This window comes from Poromitra crassiceps (genome assembly GCF_964638095.1).
Source record: "Poromitra crassiceps genome assembly, chromosome: 1".
Classification (NCBI taxonomy): Eukaryota; Metazoa; Chordata; class Actinopteri; order Beryciformes; family Melamphaidae; genus Poromitra; species Poromitra crassiceps.
In genome coordinates, this window is record NC_139623.1 from 119,086,458 (window position 1) to 119,107,777 (window position 21,320).

The 21,320-nt window shown below is 43.6% G+C and overlaps 1 protein-coding gene across 1 annotated transcript in view; it reads right to left on the bottom strand.

Moving 5' to 3' along the window:
• Positions 1 to 3,468: 3,468 nt before the first annotated feature.
• The window catches only part of LOC310785637 (rho GTPase-activating protein 26-like), a gene marked incomplete at its 5' end in the record, with an annotated part of 276,223 nt that continues 258,371 nt past the window's right edge, over positions 3,469 to 21,320 (bottom strand). Inside the window, one exon of the mRNA XM_083646781.1 lies at positions 3,469 to 7,667. Within this exon, the coding sequence (XP_083502907.1) occupies positions 7,579 to 7,667 (89 nt within the window). The 3' untranslated portion in view covers positions 3,469 to 7,578. The remainder of the gene's footprint in view (positions 7,668 to 21,320) is intronic.

Consider the following 21,320-nt stretch of genomic DNA (forward strand, 5'->3'; position numbering starts at 1 on the left):
CATTTGGAGATGTAAAAAAAAACAAAAAACGTTTGCAATTGCAAAGCGCTAACTTTTAGGTTTCCACCCAACAGCAGCGATATGCTGTCAGGAAAAGGTGACGACCAGCGCATGTGGACGCCATACGAAAACGTTTCTTCGTTCTATCTGTAAGCGATCCAAGCTTGTGTGACGGCCAAGTGACAGATATATCCATCCCAAAAGAAAATATATTTTCCTCTGTTTTTTGTTGTTCTGCCAAGCCCCTCTGTTCATTCTTAACGGCACTCGTACCCTCCGGAGCACTCTTTATGGTGGTTAACAGAGGGTAGGGGGGTCAGTTGCGTGTTACGTACAGTACAGCTAACAGCATAACAGGCTCTGACGCATATTCAATGAGAGCCATAACATTTTGACTCAGCCATTTTTGTCATTGACGTATTTCTCCCTCTGAGGAACCATGTACAGTACAGTGGCAGGATTTAGCGTGTTTCCCTCCCTGAGGAACCATGTGCGGCGGGTTTTAGCATCGGCGGCTAACGCGGTTTTGTGGCCTTGTGCTTGTAAAGGAGGTTTGATGCAGATTATTTTTAGGGGAGATTTGACACAAATGTCTATACTTTTGCATACAGTATTACAGCTTCACAAAACCAGCTTTAACCTGCAGATGTAACCATATCCCTGCTCATTTCTGAATGGCCATAGGTGTATATACTGTAACAGCGCCAACATATCCAGTGCAGTGTAAACAGCGTCTATTATTTTTTTCTTTTCAACTAAGTGTTCGACTAAAAGCCTTGCGAAAGGGAGACCGAGAGCCATAGAAATAGGATTTCAAATCAGGAAATGGATAAACCCTTAACAACTATCAATGCTTTTGAAGATTGATTTCTTGTAAAGAAAAAATATATAATATTTTCTGCGATTTTGAATACATCTGCTTGATCCTATTTGATATGAATAATTTTACTCAATCCTTTTTGTACATTGAACGAGTAAAGAAAGTAAATATTTTTCTGTTTGGTTTGTGTTTGATAAAGGTAGATGTGTTGAATACATTAGAAAGTGTTAAACATGTTTGTCTTGTAAAGTAAATGTAAATTCTATGAATCAATGGGAAAGTCTATATATGAATGATCACTGTGTTTTAAAGTTATGAGGAAACAGGGGAGGGAGGGGGGAGAGACTGGAGGATGTTTTGTATTATATCAGAGTGACCAAAGCAGAGAAGAATAAAAAAAAAAAGATTTAACAAAGAAAAGAAGTATTCAAGCAGTTACATATTAAGTAGCACTTATGATTATCCAACTTCTAGTACTACTTATTTTATTTTGAAAGGTATCTTTTGTAAAAAGGTCTAGGCTTTGGACCCGATGTACATTGCTGTGAGGATTTACTGGTCACTTTAAAAGAGGATAAAAAGAAAAGAAAAACCACAAAAAAAGTTGAATATGCGCGTGAAAGTAAATCTACCAGAGCCTGACAAATTGCACTACCCTATACTGGTCGATAAAGTCTATTTTGTATCAAATACATGCAAATATTATCTTTAAAGATTAAGGGCAGATCATGTTTCACTGGTATATATGGCTTTCATTGAAGTCTGTTTTGTTCGTATTTCAGTTATGTAAATGTAATCCGATGTAAAAACAAAAAAAGTAAAATGTCTATTTGTTAAAAAAAGTTTGTATTACTTCTGTATTACACCTTCTTCTGTAGTCATTGTCGATATTTTCACCTATTTGATTAAATGTTGAATTTAACTGTCTGTGTTGTTCTTTGGCATTCGACGGGGATCGTCACGCTAATGGCCTGGGTGATGTTTTGGTAACACTTTAATTGGATAGTCCGCCTACAGAGTATTTGTAACATTTCAACAACTTATTAGTTGACATTCAACAATTCAACTGTTCAACAGATTATCTATAGAGTATGTGACGATTCATGAACACACGTAGTACTCCAGGTGATGAGAATCCAGTGTGTGGAACTGGAACGTGAAGCAAACAGAATCTTGTTTGTTGAATCTCAACTAATAAGCTGTTGAAATGTGACAAATACTCTGTAGATTCTCTGTAGGTGGACTATCCAAATCAAGGGTTACTGATGTTTCGGTCATCACTGGTTGAAAGTTAACCTTGCGAGGCAGCTGGATTTGTGAGAGATCATGGTTGATTTGTTAGTCCTTTCCCTTGAACCTAAAGTCTTCCAGGTAATGGATGACAGACTCGCACCACATGGGACCAGACAGGTTTTAGGTTGGGTACAAGCTGCCCCGGCACATCAACCCCAATCCACTCCTGTGTATGTATGTGCTATTACTATTTGCTAGTGAGTTTGGTGCAAATTTCCACTACTGGTAACGCGGGGCAGAGTTCTACAGTATATAGGGTTGCAACTAATGATTATTCCCTTTATCGATTAATCTGATGATTATTTTCTCTGCTAATCGATCATTTAGTCTTGTGACAAAATGGTGAAAAATGTCAATCACTCCCACCCTCCACCCCCAAAGCCCACGATGACATCCTGAAATGTCTTTTGTCCTGACCCACAGCCAACAACCCAAAGATAATCAGTTTACTGTCATAGAAGATTAAAGATTAAAGATTAAATATTCACATTTAAGAAGCTGGAACGAGAGCACCCCCCCCCCCCCCCCCCCCCCCCCTTAAAATGTGTCTAAACTCTAAACGATTATGATTGTTAAAAAAAATAGTTAGCAATAATTGTTCTGTCAATCAACTACTCAATCGTTGCAGCTCTACTTCAATATGCTTGACTTCTGAGACAGCAAGTGTCCCAGCTACAGGGGCAAGATGAGGGACGAGGTCCACATCTGGGCCTGCTGGGATTATTGTGTATAAAAGACAAGTGCTGGGGAAAGAAATGAAGAGCAGACAGAAAATAGTAAAGGTCAAAAACACAGAAGACAATACAGGAAGGAAGGAAGGAAGATCTGTTGCCAACAGAGATCAGATGCTGAAAATATTTTGCTGTCATATTTAACTTCCATAAAGATTTCAGTTCAAGTTTGGATCAGCATGTTTTGTAATTCTCCTAAATACATTTGAGCCAACTTTCCCTCTCGAGCACACAATTGTAAACATAGTTCTTATGTTTACAATTAAATTCTTATTGTGATAAAGTATCCAAAGAAAAAGTGTTTTCAGCACTGTAACCTCCACTGGACCCATGACTGGGACCAAAACAAGGAATCAAAACTAAAATTACCCTCCGGCACCACAGCTACATGTACATTAAATTACAGAGCAAACAATATTCAAAACAATATTCACACGCGATGTGTAGCATGTGAATATCACCACAGTTATACTGAGCCCAGGCGCTGCATTAAAGAAGAAACCCAGTCGGACCAGCTGTAGCTGTTCAACAATGATCTTTAATTCTGCACAACCTTTCAATTCACAGAGACTTCTGAATATTTAAGGCTGAAGATAGACTTAAATGATACAAACATTTGGGCAACTGAGATGCTAAGGAATTAAGTTAGTATGCTAAAAATACAAAATATAAAATTTCATACTCAAAAAAAAGTATACCTTATCAAATGCTGTGTATTTATTTACAATGGCAATAATATAATACACTCCAAAAAAGAGCGAATACAGTTCAGAATTGCGTCTTTGAGAAAGTCTCATAAATAAAGAGGTTTTCATATGAACAAAGTAGTCTAGTTTCACATTTAAAAGATTGTTTTTCTCCCATTTGTTACAATGCTAAAATGGTCATTATATTCTGTCCAAAATGAAAGCATGAAGATCAAGGAAAACTCTTTGTCCAGGCTAGCTGACAGATAGATAGAAAATAAGAACAAAATAATGACATTCAGCTTGGACTGGTAGGAAATGGAGCCCTGAAGCAGACCAACATACAAATCATTTTTTTAAATTCAGTACTTGCTAATTAAGAAATATCTGGAGTGACCTTTTCCCTTAATGGTGGTCATGTCATACATGTGTCATCAATCACTCCCCGAGATTTGACTTTAGGAAACACTGGGAACCACTCGTGTTTTGGTCTGAACCCCCGAAACAAAGGTAAATGTGGCTCTGGTCCAGATAATTAGCTTATTATCGTCATGGTTGAGCGGCCTTTTAGTTATTTGGTGAGGGAGTGGGGTGACTGTAGAGGCGAGCAGTAAGAAGCAGCTAGATAGCAAGATAGCCATGCTGAGTTCCCGGTGATGACGGTGTAAATAATTATGGCTCAGATTTGGTTTTCAAATGACTTGAATTGATTGCTCGCTCACCCTGTCCCGTTGATGATTCAGGTCAGAATCCATCAGCTTGATGGCAAAAGCTGGGGAAATAAGGAGCCAGTGGAATGCTCCTTTCAGGGCCTTGCTGTAGTGGGACATTTATGGATTGGGCCGATGTGAAAAAGACAACCTCCAGGCTCAATGGGGGTTTCCCCAGGGGGGCAGGAGGGAGGAGGACAGAAATAACATAAAATAACGAGTGACAGTCAGACTGTGGTTGGGCACAGCTGGGCCTGTATTACAGTCACCAGTGGGAATCATCTCTTCCTCCTGAGTAGCGTGATGAACCACTGATCTGCTTGCAGAGCTCCTTTTTTTCCCCACTGTGTGTGTGTGTGTGTGTGTGGGGGGGGGGGGGGGGGCATGGACTTTAAAAAGGGACAAACCCGAAGCTTGGAGGCCGATGCTGTGCTGCATCTCTGAAACAGCCAGGTTGAGCACAGCAGCAACACATTTACAGCCGGTCAGCATTAAGAGCTCCTGGACGCCACCGACGACCGCTGGGCCAGGAGGCGAACGCGCGAGCTCAGAGTCCGAAAATGAACGCCACCTGCTTTTTGTGTTTCCTGTCCTCATAGCCCCTCCCAAAAAACACAGGGAGTTTTTTGAATATATATTTTTGTAACAGTTGTAGTAACAGGGTTCCTACACATGTTCCATTTCAAAATGCCATACTTTTCCAGGCTCAAATTTCCAGACTTCTCTGTCAGACCATATTTGACATCTGAGTACACAAGGGCGTGACTTTGTGTTGAAAAGTGGTGGGGACATGTCCCCATTGAAAATCACACCTAATGGCCACACCGCAATTTGGAGGTTTTGGGTTTGAGCCTCAGTGGAAGCTTGGACTTTGTAGAACTTCTCAAGTGAAGCCCGGAAAGCTCTGACAGAAATGACTTGGCCATGTGAGGCTCAGTGGCTCACAGACTTTGACAGCTGCTGCATGACAATTTTGAGGTTGTGGGTTTGAGCCTCATTGAGAGTTTTGAAAGTAGATGAAAGAAGAAAGAAAAAACACTTTTAAGAAGTGTGACCCAGTGGCTGAGAAAGTTGGATTACTGTCCAGCAGTATTCAGCTCGTGGGTCTGAGCCTCAGTCAGTTTTGAGGTCGTGGGTTCGAGCCTCAGTCTGTTTTCAACGGCAACAGCCAGAGGAAAGAGTGAAATGCTCTGAGAAAAACCTGTCTTATGAAGTGTAACCCAGTGGCTCAGAGAGTTTAATAGCTGCCCACCAGTTTGAAGCTTGCTGGTTTGAGCCACAGTCAGTTTTGAGCTCGTGGGTTCGAGCCTCAGTGAAAGCTTGTATTTTGAAGAACAACTTCCCAAGTGAAGACTGAAAAGCTCTGACAGACCTTGTAAGACTAAGTGGCTCACAGACTTTGACAGCTGCATGAAGGTTGTGGTTTTGAGCCTCAGGGGTATTGAAAGTGACACCCAGATGAACTACTGAAAAGCTCTTAAGTGGAAGAGTAGAAGTAGGACCCAGTGGCTCATAGAGTTGATTGCTGCCCAGCTGTATTGAGGTTGTGGGTTCAAGCCTCAGTCACTTTTGAGGGTGTGGGTTTGAGCCTCAATCAGTTTGAACAGCGACAGCCAGAGGAAAGAGTGAAAAGCGCAGAAAAACATGTCTTAAAAAGTATGACCCAGTGGCTCCGAGAGTTTAATTGCTGCCCAGTGGGTTTGAGGTTGTGGGCTCAAGCCTCAATCAGTTTTGAACGGCGACAGCCAGAGGAAATAGATAAAAGCGCTCAGAGAAGAGTTGTGAGAGTGAAGGGGAGTTGGTGGTGCGATGTATTTGTTGACCACATAGAGACGCGGGTGCATGCGGGTGGCCGGTTCGATTCCTGCTCCACCACCACTACCTGGAGCCCCCCCCCAAATTCAACAGAGATGTGCAGGTGGTTATGAGATAGGAATCCATAGACAGCTGAACTTTTACATGATTTTTTTTATTTTGGCGGGATAATGATAGTAGCAATCATGTGGACGCCAGGCGTCGGACGTCAGACGGAAATAGCAGAAGAAAACGGCACAAAACAAATCTAGACTGTATGGGCCCAGTCGGTAGCAGAATGTATGGATTCCAGTCCTGACAGCAGCCGGTCTGGATTTCTTTGCAGTCTGTCCACACTGTGTGTTTCTGTGGATCTGCCTGTAGGAGATGCAGTGTCGCTCAGGCATGTTAAAGACATGTTTCCTCCATCAGAGATTGAACCCACGCTCAGAGTGTCAGGTAGAGACAGAGTCTCAGCTACTCATCCTGCTGAGCTGTGAGCTGTTTGGACTTCAGCTTCCGATTTCACACTGACACAAAGAGTGAAATGTGGGATTTGAACCAGCAACCAGCTACACACCAAGCAGCTGTTTATCTGACTGAGCTACAGTAGAGCCAGGCACTTCCCAGTCTCCTTCATCAGCGTATTTCTATCAGTGTTCAAACTCCCAATGCTAAAGAAGCATCACTGCGGCTATCTTAGAGTCAGCAGCTTATAATGTGAACGCTTCTGAAGCCAGAGTCTGATGCAGACTCCAGATGGTCAGACGGTCCTTTTCGGCATACCTTGCGTATCGGCAATATTGATACTGGGAGTGATACCGCTGTGGGGTGGGGCTACAGCTAGATGTTTATTATGTAACTAAATGGTTTTAAAATCCAACTGTTAACATGTATGTTACATTCTGATGCCATGATAAAACACTAGCTTGTATTATCAATTCATTTCCCTCCTTAAATTCTGGATTTTATTATTTAGAAAAAGGAATAGTCAGGTACTCACAATAGACAATATAGTCTGGAAACACAAATATTTGCCCATACTCTCTTTTCCTTTTTCCATACTTTTTAAGACCTGGAAAATACAAAAATCAAATTCCATACTTTTCATACTTACATAGGAACCCTGTAGTAAGAGGAGATGCTCAAAGCAGTGGCAGTGCATACCTTACAGCTCAGCCATATTAACTCATTTCTACAAGTCACTTTTGTCTCTCTCCCTCTCCGCCTGGGTCTTTCACACGCGCACACACACACACACACACACACACACACACGAGATTCATTACCACGTCATCGACCAGGAAGCTCCATACTAATCCAATAAGAGTCGGAAACCACAGGGGGTCTCGTCTTCTTCTTCTCGTCTTTTTTTTCCAGTGCAACTCAGTGGTTTCGCCCCACTCCGCTCCGCTCCGTCACATTGCTCCAGTTTCACTTCCAGTCCGCTCTAATCAACAACAGTCCAGTCCGGTCAGATGTGATGCGCTCCGGTCCCATGCAGCCCAGTTTGCCCAGTCCGGTCCTGTGAGGTCCAGTCCGGGCTACATGAACTCCAGATAGTTCTCTGGTATCAGCCCCGTCCGACCATCCAGAGTTCCCTCTAGCCAGCCGGGCTCCCTGGAGCGATGGACTACACAGATAGGTATGAGAGAGAGAGAGGTATGAGAGAGACAGAGGCCGAGGGGGCAGTGGGGTAAGAGATAGACACATACAGTAACTGAGAACAGGACAGTTAAAGTGATAATTGTCCCTAACAACACCTATGGCCATGAGCAGTAATTGCAGGTGAGATCCAAACATAGTGTTGCATATGTGACGTGAAGTTTTTCTTTAATGCATTCAAGTTGGCCAGTGGGGGGGCGGTAATGCAACATGTGGATGCCAACCGCCACACAACTCAAAAGAAGAAGAGGTTGGTCAGCGGTGCATTATTATGGATCCCACTGGAGATCGTTATGACACGTGGGTGGCTGGGCGCAGAGTGTGTGTGTGTATGTGGGAGATTTGAGCTGTCAAGGGAACAAAAGGCTCACTCCTGGCCAATCCCGGCACTTGACTGCTGCATAGGCGGGCGCAGGGTGTCTTCTGCCTACATCTCCAGTGGGATCATAATAAGGCGGAAACAACAGCAACTTGTTCCTACTCCGCTTTTTTTTTTTTTAATCTATTTTATTTTCACATTTTCATAACAATGGACAAACAAGTCAAACGAACATGCTCAGGTCGCTTTCACATATAAGCTGTTTGGTCCGCTTTAACCGCGCACACACACACACACACACACACACACACACACACACACACACACACATGCGCTTCGTTTGGGGTGGTGTGAAAGCACAAACAAACTCTGTTGCGGAACAAACAAGCAAACTCTGGTCCGCTTGAAAATGTAGGTCTCGGTTCGTTTGCAAGTGAACTCGTTTGTGGTGTGAAAGCAAACCGAACCAAACACAAGAGCAAATATAGGAAAGGCAGTGCATCATGAGTAGAAGGTGTAGAAGGAAGCAAAACAAACACTGCGGCGCTCACACACACACACACACACACGGGTCAGTGCGCACAGCGCTGCCTTGCTCGTCTCGTCTCATCTGCAGAATGATGTTGGACCCAACAGCTCGCTGCCTCATCTGCTGCTCATATTTGGCGCATTCTTGTAAAATATTTATTTGATAGTGACACCAAAGTAAAACCAGAAATCCCAAGATCGCATAAAGGTGGTTTCTCTATGGGTTGTGGATTCACTTGTGTTGTTCAGTCAGCCCTCAGCAGGCAGGGCGGCAGAAGAGGAGAGATATATATTGTCCCTGTCTATATTCTGTCCAATAGACGAGTGACCGTTTCGACCACATGACATTGCTCAGAAAGTTTGGTGCGCTTGGCAAATTGCATGTGTGAAAGCGAACCGAACCAAATGAAAAATGAAACAATGTTGCAACTTCACGCCCCCCGAATTGCACCGAGTCCACCAGCTTATATGTGAAAGCGACCTAAGACACAGAAAAGAAAAGAAAAAACATACATATATTATTGATATTCAATATTACGTGATTACCAGCCGCATAAGGTGCTTATGTGCTTGTGATATCATGCCTGGGATCCCACGCAAAGGGTCCATGAGAAACCAGCCAGGCGAGTCACCAGTCACCCCTAACCTCATCAAGGTATGCTAGAAATGGGTCCCAAATGGTTTGAAGTGAATTGGTCCTCAGGAACCTAAGTCTCTCCATCTGTATAACCGAGGTCATGTCCGTCAACCATAGTTGGAAAGAAGGTGAAGAGGAGGACTTCCATTCCTTGAGGATGAGTTTTTTGGCAACAGTTGTCCCCTGTGTCAGAGACTGTTGCACGGCTGTGGGAAAGTTCAGAGCGGACTCCGAGCACAATCACCATTGTGTTAACTCAGTTGGCGATATATATTGACTTTACAGACATTTATTTACATGAAAATCTTCCGGATTATCACTTTAAGGATGTTCCTCATGCCATTTCTGATGTTTCCAGGGCAGCTCCTAATGCTCCACAACATTAAATAATGTCAGACTCCAGACATGCCGGGGTCCTATGACCTCACCTTACCTACAGGCCCGGGTCACATGACCTCACCTTACCTACAGTACACTGTTACCTACGTCTACTCTAGACGCAGCAGAAAACCAACTGAATGCATGTAAATGAAGAACATTTGTGATGTACAGGACTGTGAAGCAGGGGTAGAAAGACTACAGAAATAAATCCACTCAAGTAGAAGTACTGTTACTTTGAAGAAATTTGACTTAGTAGAAGTAAAATTATAGAATAGAATATAACTTTATTGTCCACCATTTGTGGAAAATTGTCTTATTGGTCATTTATTGGCAAAGCATTTGGTATGGCTGATGCCGCTTTTCTCTGTCATCCAGACAGGTCCAGATGATCACAGTGCTTCCCACACACAATGTAGCCCTCCCTCCGTTGCGAGCGTGGACTGACGTGTAGGTTATATAGGTTATTCTTATGTAAATTAGCATTATGTCATCTGGCGACTTCTAGCGACTTTTTGAGCAGCCAATAGCAACTTTCCTTGGCAACAGACAGTTAGCGAGGGCCAATAGATGGACAGTTTCTGGTACGCAGTTCATAGAAAACTTGGGGAAACTTTGGATTAATCAGTATGACTGAGGCCTTCACATTAGTAAGTAATTACAATACTCAAATTACTGGAATTGAATAGCTTTTTCCTGTACTTGTACTTTATTGAGTATTTTCTTTAATGAGTTATTTTACTTTTACTTAAGTACATTTTGTTTGAAGTAATGTACTTTGCTACATTTTAAACTGCTTCAGTTACAGTGCACAGTCAGCTCTTCTTTGCCTGCATTCACTACTGCTGCCAGACAGTGCTATAATGATAGAAATGTTCTGACTCTTAAGTACGTCATTAAAAGCATCATTAAAATCAGTTGTTTTTGTTTTTCCATTTCTAAAAATATTTGATTATTCCCGTTAATAATAATTTAATCAGGCGGTTGTGGTGGTGGGGATATAAATATTCCCGTCCCTATGCAATAACATTGACTTGAATGTGTTACAGTGGTTGTGGAAAACAACAGCAATTATTCCTCGGCTGCTATAAACTTCAGTCATTTTTGCTCCGTTTTATGTTTCATGAAATGTAACATACCATCAAGCTGTAAACACACTATGTGAATATATTATACTGTGGATATAAACACTATGTGAATATATTATACTGTGGATAGAAACACTATGTGAATATATTATACTGTGGATATAAACATTATGTGAATATATTATACTGTGGATATAAACACTATGTGAATATATTATACTGTGGATATAAACACTATGTGAATATATTATACTGTGGATATAAACATTATGTGAATATATTATACTGTGGATATAAACACTATGTGAATATATTATACTGTGGATATAAACACTATGTGAATATATTATACTGTGGATATAAACACTATGTGAATATATTATACTGTGGATATAAACATTATGTGAATATATTATACTGTGGATATAAACACTATGTGAATATATTATACTGTGGATATAAACACTATGTGAATTATACTGTGGCTATAAACACTATGTGAATATATTATACTGTGGATATAAACACTATGTGAATATATTATACTGTGGATATAAACACTATGTGAATATATTATACTGTGGATATAAACACTATGTGAATATATTATACTGTGGATATAAACATTATGTGAATATATTATACTGTGGATATAAACACTATGTGAATATATTATACTGTGGATATAAACACTATGTGAATATATTATACTGTGGATATAAACATTATGTGAATATATTATACTGTGGATATAAACACTATGTGAATATATTATACTGTGGATATAAACACTATGTGAATTATACTGTGGCTATAAACACTATGTGAATATATTATACTGTGGATATAGACACTATATCAATATATTATACTGTGGATATAAACACTATGTGAATATAGTATACTGTGGATATAAACACTATGTGAATATATTATACTGTGGATATTAACAAGTTGACGTGAAGTTGAGCTTGTCAGCTAATGAATGCTCCAACAGAAAGTCTGCCTTGGATTCGGGGTAAACGTGTCCAAACAACTCTAATACTGTGACTAATAGTGCGGAGCTCGACGTGTATGAACTGCAACAATACTGTGCTTCAGAGGAAGTAACATAATTGGATTAATTATGCGTGTCTGTGGAATGCTGACCCGCAGCATACTGTAACATAAACACCATAAATACGATAAAAACATCTCAAACCAAGAAAGTCCTTCTGGCAACATGTCTTAACAAACAGGAAGTCAACACAAAGTGGTGGTAGAAGTCAATTGTGTGCTTTACCACAGCACAGACAGCAGGGGAGGATTCTGTCAGGGAGCTCACACAGGCCATGCTGCCGCAGAGCTGCATTGAACAGAGACACAGCAAAAAGAGCCCAGACCACGCATGAGCCGTTTGTCTCCTTCCATCTTCTTCTCCCAGCCGCCTGATTTAAGTGTCTCAGAAAACACTTTTCCTGCAGTATTTCTGCATATGGCATGTACTGTATACCGTGTTAAGACACTGCTCTGTAACTCTACTCATATGGCATGTACTGTATACCGTGTTAAGACACTGCTCTGTAACACTACTCATATGGCATGTACTGTATACCGTGTTAAGACACTGCTCTGTAACTCTACTCATATGGTATGTACTGTATACCGTGTTAAGACACTGCTCTGTAACTCTACTCATATGGCATGTACTGTATACCGTGTTAAGACGCTGCTCTGTAACACTATACTCATATGGTATGTACTGTATACCGTGTTAAGACACTGCTCTGTAACTCTATACTCATATGGTATGTACTGTATACAGTGTTAAGACAGTGCTCTGTAACACTATACTCATATGCCATGTACTGTATACAGTGTTAAGACACTGCTCTGTAACTCTAGTCATATGGTATGTACTGTATACAGTGTTAAGACAGTGCTCTGTAACACTATACTCATATGGTATGTACTGTATACAGTGTTAAGACAGTGCTCTGTAACACTATACTCATATGCCATGTACTGTATACAGTGTTAAGACACTGCTCTGTAACTCTAGTCATATGGTATGTACTGTATACAGTGTTAAGACAGTGCTCTGTAACACTATACTCATATGGTATGTATACAGTGTTAAGACACTGCTCTGTAACTCTATACTCATATGGCATGTACTGTATACCGTGTTAAGACACTGCTCTGTAACTCTATACTCATATGGTATGTATACAGTGTTAAGACACTGCTCTGTAACTCTATACTCATATGGCATGTACTGTATACAGTGTTAAGACACTGCTCTGTAACTCTATACTCATATGGTATGTACTGTATACAGTGTTAAGACACTGCTCTGTAACTCTAGTCATATGGCATGTACTGTATACAGTGTTAAGACAGTGCTCTGTAACACTATACTCATATGGTATGTACTGTATACAGTGTTAAGACACTGCTCTGTAACTCTATACTCATATGGTATGTACTGTATACAGTGTTAAGACACTGCTCTGTAACTCTAGTCATATGGCATGTACTGTATACAGTGTTAAGACACTGCTCTGTAACTCTACTCATATGGCATGTACTGTATACAGTGTTAAGACACTGCTCTGTAACTCTATACTCATATGGTATGTATACAGTGTTCAGACACTGCTCTGTAACTCTACTCATATGGCATGTACTGTATACCGTGTTAAGACACTGCTCTATAACTCTATACTCATATGGTATGTATACAGTGTTAAGACACTGCTCTGTAACTCTACTCATATGGCATGTACTGTATACAGTGTTAAGACACTGCTCTGTAACTCTATACTCATATGGTATGTATACAGTGTTAAGACACTGCTCTGTAACTCTACTCATATGGCATGTACTGTATACAGTGTTAAGACACTGCTCTGTAACTCTATACTCATATGGTATGTATACAGTGTTAAGACACTGCTCTGTAACTCTACTCATATGGCATGTACTGTATACAGTGTTAAGACACTGCTCTGTAACTCTATACTCATATGGTATGTATACAGTGTTAAGACACTGCTCTGTAACTCTACTCATATGGCATGTACTGTATACAGTGTTAAGACACTGCTCTGTAACTCTACTCATATGGCATGTACTGTATACAGTGTTAAGACACTGCTCTGTAACTCTACTCATATGGCATGTACTGTATACCGTGTTAAGACACTGCTCTGTAACACTATACTCATATGGTATGTACTGTATACCGTGTTAAGACACTGCTCTGTAACTCTATACTCATATGGTATGTACTGTATACAGTGTTAAGACACTGCTCTGTAACTCTACTCATATGGCATGTACTGTATACAGTGTTAAGACACTGCTCTGTAACTCTACTCATATGGCCTGTATACCGTGTTAAGACACTGCTCTGTAACTCTACTCATATGCCATGTATACAGTGTTAAGACACTGCTCTGTAACTCTACTCATATGGCATGTATACAGTGTTAAGACACTGCTCTGTAACTCTACTCATATGGTATGTACTGTATACAGTGTTAAGACACTGCTCTGTAACTCTACTCATATGGTATGTACTGTATACAGTGTTAAGACACTGCTCTGTAACTCTACTCATATGGCATGTACTGTATACAGTGTTAAGACACTGCTCTGTAACTCTATACTCATATGGCATGTATACAGTGTTAAGACACTGCTCTGTAACTCTACTCATATGGCATGTACTGTATACAGTGTTAAGACACTGCTCTGTAACTCTACTCATATGGCATGTATACAGTGTTAAGACACTGCTCTGTAACTCTAGTCATATGGCATGTATACAGTGTTAAGACACTGCTCTGTAACTCTACTCATATGGCATGTACTGTATACAGTGTTAAGACACTGCTCTGTAACTCTATACTCATATGGCATGTACTGTATAGAGTGTTAAGACACTGCTCTGTAACTCTACTCATATGGCATGTATACAGTGTTAAGACACTGCTCTGTAACTCTACTCATATGGCATGTACTGTATAGAGTGTTAAGACACTGCTCTGTAACTCTATACTCATATGGCATGTACTGTATAGAGTGTTAAGACACTGCTCTGTAACTCTATACTCATATGGCATGTATACAGTGTTAAGACACTGCTCTGTAACTCTACTCATATGGCATGTATACAGTGTTAAGACACTGCTCTGTAACTCTATACTCATATGGCATGTACTGTATAGAGTGTTAAGACACTGCTCTGTAACTCTATACTCATATGGCATGTATACAGTGTTAAGACACTGCTCTGTAACTCTACTCATATGCCATGTATACAGTGTTAAGACACTGCTCTGTAACTCTACTCATATGGCATGTACTGTATACCGTGTTAAGACACTGCTCTGTAACTCTACTCATATGCCATGTATACAGTGTTAAGACACTGCTCTGTAACTCTACTCATATGCCATGTATACAGTGTTAAGACACTCCTCTGTAACTCTACTCATATGGCATGTACTGTATACAGTGTTAAGACACTGCTCTGTAACTCTATACTCATATGGTATGTACTGTATACCGTGTTAAGACACTGCTCTGTAACTCTACTCATATGGCATGTACTGTATACAGTGTTAAGACACTGCTCTGTAACTCTACTCATATGGCATGTACTGTATAGAGTGTTAAGACACTCCTCTGTAACTCTACTCATATGGCATGTACTGTATAGAGTGTTAAGACACTGCTCTGTAACTCTATACTCATATGGTATGTACTGTATACAGTGTTAAGACACTGCTCTGTCACTCTATACTCATATGGCATGTACTGTATACAGTGTTAAGACACTGCTCTGTAACTCTATACTCATATGGCATGTATACAGTGTTAAGACACTGCTCTGTAACTCTACTCATATGGCATGTACTGTATACAGTGTTAAGACACTGCTCTGTAACTCTATACTCATATGGCATGTATACAGTGTTAAGACACTGCTCTGTAACTCTACTCATATGGCATGTACTGTATACAGTGTTAAGACACTGCTCTGTAACTCTACTCATATGGCATGTACTGTATACAGTGTTAAGACACTGCTCTGTAACTCTACTCATATGGTATGTACTGTATACAGTGTTAAGACACTGCTCTGTAACTCTACTCATATGGTATGTACTGTATACAGTGTTAAGACACTGCTCTGTAACTCTATACTCATATGGCATGTATACAGTGTTAAGACACTGCTCTGTAACTCTATACTCATATGGCATGTATACAGTGTTAAGACACTGCTCTGTAACTCTATACTCATATGGCATGTATACAGTGTTAAGACACTGCTCTGTAACTCTACTCATATGACATGTACTGTATACAGTGTTAAGACACTGCTCTGTAACTCTACTCATATGACATGTACTGTATACAGTGTTAAGACAGTGCTCTGTAAGTTACTCTACTCATATGCCATGTATACAGTGTGGGGATTACATTTCCCTAAAGTGACCTATTGACCCCTGGGACTCTGGTGTATCTAAACAACCTGCAGTTCTGTCACTGAGCCCAGATCAGCACCATTAAATGGTGGAGTAGGGGAGCGGGGGATTCCCCAGACCTGGGCCACGGTTGGATAGAGTGCCAAAGGCACGCCCTCTTCCGGGTTCGGCATACACACCATGGGATTTTCCGGCATTCATTTTTTCATGGACATTTCGTAAAACGCTTTTGGTCAAACCAAGTGATTCAGCTATATTTAGAAACAGGAGAGACCATAGAACATTTCACTCAGACCAAAGTCAGAGTGAAATGTTATATGGTTATATGAAAATCCCTTTGTGCGTATGCTCGAGGACACGCTGACGTCACGCAAGCAGAAGGCAGCCGGAACTGGTGGAAACCAGCATGTCAAAACAAAGAGCGCGGATTTAAATTCTGTGAACAAGTATATCAATGACACGGACGTGGTCTGAGCTTCAGTTTGTAACCTCAATATTACAAAAGACCCCCCCTGATTCATAACAGGTCTAAAGTCATGCAGTCTCAATCAATAATTTTACTTGTACTTGAGTTGGGCCTCCGGGTAGTGTAGCGGTAACACCAGCAGAAACACCAGTATTAAAATATTGCAATAAGAAAAGAAACAAACCAATACGCGAAAATATACAATATACAATATATACCACTTTACTTCCACCGCCTTTACATCTTACGTTTCCCAGAAACTGTAGGTAAATTAAATCAAATCAACTAAATACTCCTATTGAATAATACTATTATTTATATTTATATTATTTCTATAACTAAACTAAAGCTGTACAGTTTGTTATTTATATAATGATTGATATGACTATACATACAGTACTATACATAGTGAGTGTGCAATGTGGGCATGTGCACAGTGCATTGGATTCAATGTTCAGGAGGGCGGGAGGGGAGGGGGCGGTAGGGAGAGGAGGGCCCTCCTCTCTCTGCGTGTCCAGGAGTTATTGAAAATTGTTATTGCGGTGGGTATGAAAGACCTCCTGTAACGCTCCTTGCTGCAGGGAAGCTGACGGAGCCTCTGACTGAAACCGCTCCGTTGTCCAGCCAGCAGGTCGTAAAGGGGGGGTGTCGTGTCATCCATGATTTTGAGTATTTTTTGTAGCATCCTTCCCTCCACAACCACCTCCAGGGGTTCCAGAGTGGTCCCCAGCACAGAGCCCGCTCTTCGAACAAGTTTGTTCAGCTTGTTAGAGTCGCTGGCTCTGATGCAGTTGCCCCAGCAGGTGGCTGCAAAGAGAATTGCGCTTGCTACCACAGACTGATAAAAGATATGCAGCATCTTGCTGCACACGTTGAAGGATCTGAGCCTCCTCAGGAAATAGAGTCTGCTCTGCCCCTTCTTGTAGACAGCCTCGGTGTTGCATCTCCAGTCCAGTTTTTTGTCCAGGTGAACACCCAGGTATTTATAGCTGTCCACACTCACCACCTCCTCACCCCCGATTAGAGATAGGGTTCGGCTCAGTGCTGGTCCTCCTGAAGTCCACAGAATAGATAGCTAGCTTGCATACGTGCAAATAGCGTCTCACTTGTATTAGCACAGAACAATAGGCTAACACCGTGTAGCCGGCTGTGTTTTCCCCGGACGGGGTAACGCACCCAATTGTTAAATAGATAGAGCTTGCATCCGCGCAAATAGTATCTTGTGTGCTAGCACATTAGGTGCAGGCTACCTCCGTGTAGAGCGCGTACGTTCACTCCGGCTGGAGTAACGTTAGAGAGAGTAGTAGCTCAAGAGCTGTGCTCTCAGTTATTAACTAGATAGCTAGCTCGCAACAGTGCGGCTAGCATCTGGCCATATTGTGCGTTAGCTTCTGCTACCACCCGCTTACCGATGCACGTGCAGGTTCGCTAGCCTCAGGGCGGCTTACTGCTTAGCTTATACGGTAAAACCTCCACTAATTCCTGGTACAGCCTGCGGGTGCTTGCTACGAGTTAGCTTCTTAACTCGTGCAATGAGGCGTGATTTCTAACCCCACATAGGATAAGCAATAACCACGCCCTGTGGCGCCGGGATTGGCCAGGAGCAACACTGGAGGGCACGCAGCCCAGCGATTTCATGAACCAACTGAATAGCTCTGGAGAACGGACAGCGATTTCGAGAGCGGACATTGAGAGCGGACATTGAAATGAATTATGGTCACCTACCTTCCTTAGCATAGTAATAATAATAATAAGCATAATAATTGTAATCTACACAATGTACACAATCTACAAAAACATGCAATAATATAAACGGTGTTGTGTTCACGTTCATAGCTCATATAATATAATGTATCATTATCGTTAATTTCAAGCTCAATTCTTACCCAGAGAAAAGGTACAGCACTGCAAATGTAACAAGCAATAGTTTTTTAAACATCTTTATTTTAAAAGATAAAAAACCCCAGGTGCTTTAGTCCCAAGCTTCAATGCTCCTGGCCAATCCCGGCACCACAAGGCGTGGTTATTGCTTATTCTATGTGGGGTTAGAAATCACGCTGCAATGAGCCAGGCGGCTGCCATGAGAAAGGGGGGGACAGCCAGGAGCTGTGAGGTGTGCGATGCTACGCTGGCTGGTTACGATCGGCACGATAGCTGTGTGTTCTGCCTAGGGCATGAGCACGCTGCACAGGCATTGCTGGAACCTACATACTGCTTGTAGTGTAGCTATTACTGGCGTCGTCCACGGAGGGGGCGCTCTGAGATATTAGCTGAGCGAATACGCTAGCTAGGTAAGCTCGCTCCACACAAGTGTGTTTGCCGCTTCTCTCAGTACTTACGCCATCTTAGCCAGTTTTGCTTGCTGCTAAGTGTTGCTTGCCGCCGCGCAAATACTACTAGATTGTAACTTCCTCTGAGGAGTTTCTTCTGAGATTGACTAGCTTCGTGGGCCGCTGGCTTTCAGCTTGCGGTCACGCTCGCTTCCCCGTGTTACTCAGGGTAGAGGCTCGCTGCACTGGCTTGTGCACAGGCTTGTGTTAGCGCACGCTTGTCTCTCAGTGCTTACGCTAGCTCTGCTAGTGGCTTGTTCACACTTGTTCTCTCGGGTTAACAGGTTGTGGGTATTGTTGCCTTCCCTTCGGGCTAGGCTATTGCCGCTTACGTTACCGTTGCATGCGCACGTTCGCTAGCCTCCGGGTTGCTTACTGTCTAGCCTGTGCTTCATGCTAGTTTGCTAGCTTGCTTAAAACGGTACTCCCGCTAACAGGGTGCGGCCTGTGGGAGCTTGCTATTTTAGTGATTAGTTTCCTGCTTCTCTCTTGTGCTACTGAGCAGGGAAAGTCAGCGAGCGGATGGGCCTTGTGTAAAACTACATTGGCCGAGTATGAACCGGCACGATAAGTGCGTGTTCTGCGTTGGGCATGAGCACGCTGCACAGGCGCTTTGAACCCTCGGTCTTGCAGCTGCTGGGCTATCTTCAAGATGGCCGTGCTGCGTCTTAGAGCTTTGCTCTCCTTGAGGAGGACATTCCTCCCAGCGCTACGCCTCTCGGGAGAAACGTGTCCGTTGAATCTCTCCGACCTGTCGTGGGTGAAGCCCCTGCTGCTCAGGGCGAACAGGGCCAGGGGCCCCGGTCCGAATTAGACGAGCAGTCTGGAGTTAGAGCGGGGCAAATTCCCTGGGTACGACCCCCTAGTCGAGACTGCCCAGGAGGAGGTTCCCGATAGGGAGGAGGCGTGGGGTTCGTGGGGTGATGCCCAGGGCCGCAGCTAAGCTGGGCATTCCTGGGCTGAGCCACCCCAGCCCCTGCATCAGTGCTACAGGGGTGGTCTTCAGGCGTGGCAGGCATCTCGCCCGCCGCGTCGCATGCCGCTAACATGGCTCCTTGGTCTACAATAGACGTACCGCCCCTTGCTGGCGCTACACGTCCAGCAGGGGTTTCAGCTCGCCAAGGTCTGGGCTCAGTGCCAGCCTTCGGCTTGTAGCTCTAAGGACAAGCCCACCGCCCTTGGTGCCCAGGGCCCGGGTTTGGTTGGGAGCTCTCCTTGGGTCGCATTCCCTTTGTTGGGGCGCGCCCTGCAAGCGCAAGGAGCCTGACAGGGGGCCCAGCGCACCTTGGTCCATGGCCACGGCCTGGCCTCGGTTGGCAGCGCTCAGGTCAAGCCCACCGGTTGGCTCACTGCGGCTGGTAGCTCTAGGGACACGCCCACCGTCCTCAGTGCCCAGGGCCCGAGTTCGGTTAGGAGCTCTCCTTGGGTCCCATTCCCTTCGTCAGTAAATGGTAAAATTGCCCCCTTGGTTGAGGTGCCCCTGGCCCATGGCCACGGCCGGGCCTCGGTTTGTGGAGCCCAGGACAAGCCCACTGTTGACGGAGCCCAGGGCCCGAAGGCTGGGAGCCTTCATGGGATCCGTGTGTGGCCTCCAGGGTGTTCCACGGCGGTTCAGGCCGCCGAGTGTAGTTGCGAGTCCGCCGTCAATGGCGTACGACGCCCGTCTTCGGTCTCTGGCTCAAAAGAGGACCAGCCCGACCTGGCGCATGCAGGCGGTGTGGGGAAGGCCACAGGAGGCCAAGCCGCTTGCGCTAACATGGCTCTGTGGTCTACAATGGACATACCACCCCTTGCTGGGGCTACACGTCCAGCAGGGGCGTCAGCTCGCCACGGTCTGGGCTCAGTGCCAGCCTTTGGCTTGTAGCTTTAAGGACAAGCCCGCCATCCTCGGTGGGCGTATCCCCATTTATTTCGCTGTCAGCGATTCATGTGCTAGGCCGGCGGATTTCAAAGGGCCGGCCTGCTGTCTCGGGGCAACTCACATCAGACATGGTGGGGCCTCCACCCTCAGGTGCACGCTTGGCCCCAGGACGGGCGCTATGCGTTCCCCCTGATCCCCCTGATTCGACAGGTGCGGGGGAACAGCGCCTGCGGCTCTTGTGTGGCCCCCTTTGGCCCAAGCAGATACAGTATGGGTTGCGGACCTGATCTCCTTGGCGCAAGGTCCGCCCTGGGCGTTGCCAGTGCGGGCGGATCTTCTATCCTAGGCAGAAGGGGAGGTGCTCCACCCCTCCCCCAGCAGGTGGAGGCTAGCAGTCTGGCTCCTGAACGGGACCATTTGCTAGCCCAGGGCTTGCCTGATAATGTGGTGTGCACTATTCAGAGTGCTAGGGCTGCTTCGACCCGCTCTCAGTACACGTACAAGTGGTCTTTTCGCGTTGGTGCACGGACAAGG